The sequence below is a fragment of the Cucumis sativus genome, chromosome 6, assembly GCF_000004075.3.
Source record: "Cucumis sativus cultivar 9930 chromosome 6, Cucumber_9930_V3, whole genome shotgun sequence".
Classification (NCBI taxonomy): Eukaryota; Viridiplantae; Streptophyta; class Magnoliopsida; order Cucurbitales; family Cucurbitaceae; genus Cucumis; species Cucumis sativus.
This window is the reverse complement of record NC_026660.2, coordinates 26,942,769-26,950,642: the sequence shown is the minus strand read 5'-3', so window position 1 is coordinate 26,950,642 and position 7,874 is coordinate 26,942,769. Positions and strand designations below refer to the sequence as shown.

Sequence of the window (7,874 nt, the reverse complement as noted above, 5' to 3'; positions counted from 1 at the left end):
TTTCTTTAGTTGTTTCTAAAGTGAAGAGAAATGTGTTAATCCTCTGAATGGGCATCAGTTAGGTGTGCTTCACAATCACATCCGTCGTCTCTTTTCTCCGCCATATCCTGCACATTCAAATGATTGACTAATGGATTTAAGTTGTATCTAACGATAATTTCAAAGCCAATTAACAAATCAAAGGTTTGACAAACTTAGTGATTAAAGTTCGTACATCAAATAAAAATAATAATGATGGATGGTCAATAAATAAATATATTAAAAGACAAACATAATCTCTAAATTAAGTTTAAATAAGAATTAAAAAAGGACTGAAATTCCAAAAACAAACTGTGTCACATAGAATGAAAAAAACTTCCAAGGAATATGATATAAAAGAAATAGATTTTAATGAGAGAGATAAAAAATAGGTGGTGTGGTGAGGATTATTATGTAAAGGGATCTATTATGATTAAGAAAAACCTCTGCCCCTACCATTTTCAAATTTAAGTAAAACAATCAATAAAAGGAAATCTCTTCATTTACTGGTGCACATGGAGAGATAACCCAACCTCCAACTTCAACTTCAATTTCAATCATATTTATGATCCCACATTCAAGTGCTTCTCAAAACTAGCCCTCTTTTCCCTTTCCACTTTTTGCTCCCTTTCACACTCACATTACCTTTTTCTCCCCCATTCTAAAATACAACAACTTGTGAAAGTTCTTTAAGATAACTAGTTTTAGTATTCAAATTTCAAAAACTTATGGTCGTAATTATTCTTTTCAGTAGCAAGTTCACTATAAATTAAGTCGTAGAATTATGTTTCCCACAAAAAATTGAGATATAATTATATAAATACTTCTACTAAAGATAGTAGATTAGTAATCAATTTTGGCAATAGAGTTGCTATTTGTTCACTCATAAATATTTGTGTTATATTTTGTGATAATACTGAAATCTTAACTTGTTGTACTATGAACATTAAATACATAAACTAAAATTAGGTAAAAATAATATTTTTAAAAAAACTATTTAAGAAAAGTGGGTAATTTTAAATCTTTATTAGAATGCAATTCACGATCATACTGTCTTTACTTGAGTTTTCAATTTTAATATAATATTGATAAAAGAATATCTAAGAAAACGAATATGATATTATAAAGGAGAAAAGGGTGATATTATATTTTATTTTCTACTCTGTTATAATTATTTTTTTTGCGAAATGAGTTAATTTGACCCATTTATAATAACTTTTATATAAAATATTTAATTAGAGGGCTTTTTTGGAAGGGATTAAATAGAGGTTTTGGTTTGTGAGATGGAGAGAAAAATGAGAGGGCTAAAATTGGGTGTGGTGGTTTGGTACCTTCCTTTGTGGTTTTGGAAATCTAATCAATGGACTAATCGCTCACTCACTCAATAGATCTCTTCACATTAATGATCACACGGTGGAAAGCCTCGATTGTTGTATTTTAGTCTCACGAAGGAGCGTCCGCAGAGTACCAAAGTCCTACATGGGGCCCATAACTTAGGATCCTCGTTTTTATCCCTCATTTTCAGGTTACCGGTAACTTTGCTGGGGCCCTCTCCAACAATAACGTTTTATTCCATTAACAAACAATTTTATTTTTTAGCGTGTTTTAAGTCTTTTTTTTTTATTTATAAAGTTTAAATAAAAATTAGTTCTCTTTTTTTAAATATTCATGCAAACACGTCTTTAAGCATAAAGTTAATATATTTTTCTTCATGTAAAACTGCAAATAAAGTGGGTCAAACCACCTCTTAATCAATATTTGAATTTAATGTATGTATGTAAAGTGTCCAATCAACATTTTTAATATTTTTTTAGTGATGGGAAGAAATATATGAAAATAAGTACATTCATTTTCAAGATGCAATAATACAGTGTGTATATTCTTCCAAATAGGTAGTCCTTCTAGTTATTTAGAATGACAAAGATTATGTGTGTGGTTTTTTAGCATACAAAGAGTATGTGTTAACAAAACAAGCACCTAATGTTCCTACCTACTATACTTTAAAAACAAAATTGTGAAATGGGTCGACGTCAACCACTTTCTTAAAATCTTTATAACACTGAATCTAATATTAATTAAGACTATGATATTCATCTGGTTTACTAAATGGTGCCAAATAGCCAATGTATTGAAGCTCGTGAGTTTGTATTTAGAGTGTAAACAATAAGAACAGTATATATATTAATTTTTGTTAGGTTATCACAGTAATGAAAAATTGTTGCAGTAATTGAGTTAAATATAGAAATTAATATACAAAATGGTTAATTATATACTGTGACAGCGAAAGAGGAATAGAATGGTTAGGTGGGGGAAGATTAGAAGTTGAAGAAAATGGTCAAAAATTAAATCATAAATGGGTGGCAGCACAGGATACCGACGACTACCATGTTCGTCCTTATTCACTTAGTCAAAACTCCCAGTCAAAGTACTAAAGATACATGTTCCCACTTATCTTCAAACTCATTCATTCATTTCAAAATATCCACATTTCTACAAATACCAATTAAATATTTTATGACCCTCATTATTTTGTTTTATGATATTAAACAAAGCATGTCACTCTTGTTACTAGTTTGTTCCCAAATACAAATTTGAATTCACAGTTATATAATTACCTTATTTGTTAACCCATGAAAAAATTATTTGGGAAAATTTTCAAGTTTTACCAAATATTTTTTCAATCTCGTCCAAATAAACTTTAAATTAAAATTGGAGATGTATCATTTATCCTTGTTTTAATTCCTACCTATTTACTCTAGTTATAATCAAACCAGAAATACAATGAAGAAAAAAATATTTAAGCTGTAAAATTCAATAAAATCAAGTTTTAACATAAAAATTGACAACATTATAACTCAAACAACAGTAAAAATAATGGATGGTTTGAATATTATTTTATTTTAAAGGAACCACAATATGTCCCATAAAGTAAAAGTATTTATAAACTTATTATCTTTGGACCCTTTTTCAAAAATAAATCAAATAGTTGATTGGAGTTTGAAGTATAATAAAATAAAATTGAAATTTACGGTTAAATTAGAAAAAAATAAATCAAATAGTTGATTGAAGTTTGAAGTATAATAAGATAAAATTGAAGTTTACGGTTAAAATTATTAACTTCACTAAACTTCCATGTAAAAAAGAAATATCATTTGAAAAGTAAATTATTTATTTGTTGTGTATTTGAAGCCATCACTCTCAATCCAATAGTCACAATCCAACTCATTTTCTTTTAAATTATGACCTAACTTTTACTAGCTATAGTGTGAGAGAGACAATTCAATCTTAATCATAATAAATAAAGTTGAAAAAATAATCCATTCGTGATTGTAGCCCAAGATCAATGTAGGCCGTAATTCTAGTATATTATTTCTAAAAAAGAAACACTAGGCTACAATGAAGGATAAAAGATCAAGAGAAAAATACTGTTTTGAGTTTGATTACTTACTATGTTGATATGATTAACTTATCAAATCATGACCCATATTGTAATTTCAATACAAAAGAAAAGTAGGCTATCAGTACACTCTTTTAAAAGAAGAACAAGTATAAAATTATTAATTTAATATGTCAAAAAAGATACAAGCAAAGATGCTAATGTCTTCAAAATAATTGATCGGGAAAAGAGATGGGAAGCAGCCAGCCAAAAGACAAGTGAAAACGCGTAGACTAAAAGTGCTTCTTGTAGTGTTTAGTGTAAAAATGTAAACCCTTGTTTTGCTTTGTGCCATTCCATCTCCATGTGACGCTGACCTATTTAAAATTATAATTCCTCCTCCCCACCTTTTTGCATTGAAAATCCTCCCTCTCTTCCCACTTCCTTCTACTTCACTCACTCTACAAATTCTCCATCTCAATTCAATGCAAATACTCTCTCCATCTTGTGTTTGAACCCTCAATCTATTCTTTTAGAGAAGAACCCAGATTTCAGAAATGGCTCGAGTTGGGAATTTCAGAGCCACAAAGGTAATTCTGCTCTTTCTTGTTTTGGTTCTTTTTGCTTCGGCTTTTCTCTTATGTGTGTGCGCCGAATCTGAATCTCGAAATGGAGAATTCTTGCGAAGAGGAAGAAGAATTTTGGAGTCGGTGGAAGAGGATGAGCCGAAGAAGAAGAAGTCTAGTGATGCCTTACCCACCAAAACTCAGAACAACAAGCTCATTAAAGCTCCCACCCAATCCTCAAAAAACCAAACCAAGCTTATTAAGAATAATTTGTCCACCAAGAATAAGACTATGCTTGGTAAGACTACCAATTCCACCAAACTGACATCCGGTGGCATCCTTAAGGTTGGGCTCAAAAAGCTCAATTCCACTGCTAAGCTCAATTCCACTTCAAAATCCTCCAATTCTACCAAAACCACTCCACTCTCTGCCAAGAAATCCTCAGATCTACTCAAATCAAGCACACCCAAGAACAAAACGACAACACCCAATTCCTCAAAACAATCCCAAACCACCCATCTCGACAAAACAAACAAAGAGCAGAAATCAGAGAAGAAGCCGAATGAGGAAAAACCCAAAAAACAAGTACAGGCCAAAGCAAAACCCAGTTGGGTCGACGATGATGAAGACGAGGATTTAGTCTCGGAGTTCAGAGATCTAACCACGAAATTTCAGAAAACTTTGATCCCAGACCTGGCGAGAATCTCCACCACTTCCAAAGCATACATTACTAAAGCCAACAAACAAATGACAATGGGATTCAAACCCATCGTGGGTAACAAATACGCCTCCACAATCGCTTCTCTAACCTCCTTCGCATTCATTTTGATTCCGTTAATCTTGGTTAGTCTTTTATTCAATCGGATCAAAGCTTATTTCTCACTCCAAAAGTTACTGATATTCATCCAAGTCTACCTAGCAATCTACTTCGGCATCCTGTGCTTATCGTCGGTGGTGACTGGGCTGGAGCCCCTCAAATTTTTCTACTCCACGTCGCAATCAACCTACATTTGCTTGCAGGTAATGCAAACCCTTGGATACATCTTGTATCTGCTGTTTCTGGTGATGTACCTGGTGCTGGTGTTCTCCACCGATTGTGGGCTGGGCTCGAGAATGTTGGGCCTGGCCCAAACCTTCGTTGGGTACGCAGTGGGTTTGCATTACTACGTGTCGGTGTTCCATAGGATGGTCCTACACCAACCACCAAGAACGAACTGGAAAATACATGGGATTTACGCCACGTGTTTTCTTGTGATTTGTGGGTTGGCCGGGGCGGAGAGGAGGAAGAAATCTTATTTGGAAGAAGACGGAACAGAGGGGAAGAAGAGTTGATTCAAATTCAATTGAATCTCAAATTTAGTTTTTATAAATTTTTATTGGTTGTTACCAATAATAACTTTCTTTCTTCTTATGTTTTTGAATATGTTACTGTGTTAGTGTTGGGGAACGAAGCACCAAATGGCCAAAATACCAAAAGAAATTGTACGGTGCCATTTGGGTAGGGCTATATTTCTATTATTGGATTACAGATTTACATTACATTATTATTGTTGCAAAGAAGATGAAAATGAAAGATAGTTATTTCATTGGGTTTTTGGTACTGAAAGATTCGGAAGTCTGAATCCGTGAAATGGTTCATTAATTAAAGGGTGCAGTTAAGTGGATGTAGAAATTTGAGGGCCCATTTGGAATGGTAAATTTTGTGGAGAGTGAATTTGTCAGTTCTTATAAGAAGATGGGAAAGCTTTCTGTGTCGGTGGCTATAGGATGGAATGAGGGTTATTTTGTCTTTATGTATTTCTATGCATCACCGACTTCATAAGAGTATCGAAATGCGGGTAAACGAGTTAAATGCAAAATCAGCAGCTTGCTTGTTTCTTTCTTCAATTTGCCTCTCACCATTTATAATACCTACTTACCTAAAATACAATTGTATACGTTACCCTCTCTCTTCTAACTTCCAATGTCGGTACTATTATTTAACTTCTACACCTTCCTTTTCAGAAACGTTGCCCTTTGATCTTGTATCTAGTCCCAACCTGTTTCTCATCATCTCTCTTTCTAAATTCACTAACGGAGTTACGGAAAGCGGAAAGTTTTTCAAATCAGTGTGTACTGAGTTACCACATTTCGTGATCAGCTTTTCACCTATCACGTTTCATATATATTTCAATGTCTAAAAGAAAAGTAATAGATTGAAGCTATTATTTATAATAACTTGTCTCAGTGTAATATTATTTTGTCATTAAAAAAAAGGCTATAAGCCATCAAACTATGTGTTTTTTTTTTTGTATATATTTTCCAGCTCTGACTTTTTCCTTTTGTCATATGTGTTTTCAGTGTATCGCCTCTTAGTTTCTCTTGAACTTAGGTGTACTTCCGCCTTTGTTTGGAGCAAGTCTGAAAAAAAATTGATTATTCCAATTATATGCAGTCTAATTTCATACTTTTGGATGACAAATCATATTTTTCAAAGAAAAGAAAAAGAAAAAAGGTTTGGTGCAACTTCTTGTGATGAAGAGCTATGTTGCAGCTCATAAGCACTAAAGTATTTTTGAATGTTTTTTCATGGTGAAGGGAGGAAGAGCGTTAGCAATTTGGGACGAGGTTAATGGAGCAAATTTTGCAACGTCAATTTGTAAAGTATAGGCCATAATGAAGGGACAATAAGTGAGGTAGTTACAAAATACCAAGAAAACAAAAGGTTGTTGAATTTCGTTGTTGCTTACATTTTGTTAAGAAATAATAATTTAATAGGGGGTTGCCTCATTAAATTTAAGAAAGAAGCTAGTAGTCCTTATTGTAGTACTCTGGACTTGGCAGATATAATTGAGTAGAGTTTAATTGGATGAAACTAAATACATCCTAATTACAACAACAACCTTTTTTATCCATTTATCAACTAAACCAATAGTTACTTCTACTTCTAGCCTATGTTTCAATTATTTAACCAACAAACATTGTCCATTCACGTTCAATCAATTAGTGAATTAAACTATCTAACAAAACAAAAACAATATAATAGAATAAAATATAAAAGGCAATTTTTAAAAAGAAAACATCTTTTTTGTGAAAAGGAAAGAGAACAAGATTGGAATTAATATTTAAACTGTAAAGTAAGTGAAGGTCGAAGGGTGATGGCAATTTGAAGTAAAAAAATCAACAAATAGAAACGCGATCACGGAGTAGTGACAAATTATAATGTTTAATGGAGGGTTAGATGCTCCTTGTTCATCCATCCCAAATTCTCAATTATCTTTTGACCATACTTTTTTTATTTAGTATAACTGTTACCAGTTTAATTACTCATATGCACATTTCTCATGTCCTTATTCGGAAATTTTGAATAATTTAAGAGGGTACTATTGCTAACCAAAGAAAAAACATCTCTTAACATCTATTCACATTCTCAATTATTTATTCTATATTGTTATTTTAGTGTCATGTTGATATATATATATACACATTTATTTAAACATGTCCCAGCCATTCAATTATAATTTCCTTCTTTTCGTCATCTTTCTAAGCACATCACATTTGACAGCTAACCTTATCTTATTGTAATATATTGAAGTCTTTTCAACTTGAAATTAAATTAATAATATGAAAGATGGTCAAACTAACGAAAATACTTTAAATCTAATTTACATATGATTTTAGAGTTGACAAATGAACAATGTCATGTATTATATATGTGTGTGTGACATGCTTAAAAATTATATATACACATATATATATGTGTGTGACATGGTTAGAAATTATATATACATACACATACAAGCGAAACAATTAGTATTAAAAGAGTCATAAAATTCTTATAATGTAATATGTTATTTTTAGGTCTACTGAAAACAATGAGTAGTGATAAAGAAGCCTCATAATATATGTATATATATGATCAAAGATTTATTTTA

At 31.9% G+C, this 7,874-nt stretch overlaps 1 protein-coding gene across 1 annotated transcript; it reads left to right on the top strand.

Annotated features, from left to right (window-relative positions):
• Nucleotides 1-3,623: 3,623 nt before the first annotated feature.
• Nucleotides 3,624-5,847, top strand: LOC101209867 (hypothetical protein). The gene has a single exon (XM_004143422.3). It carries the CDS (start codon nucleotides 3,952-3,954, stop codon nucleotides 5,290-5,292), a length of 1,341 nt encoding a protein of 446 aa, XP_004143470.1. The 5' UTR covers nucleotides 3,624-3,951; the 3' UTR covers nucleotides 5,293-5,847.
• The last annotated feature ends 2,027 nt before the right edge of the window (nucleotides 5,848-7,874 follow it).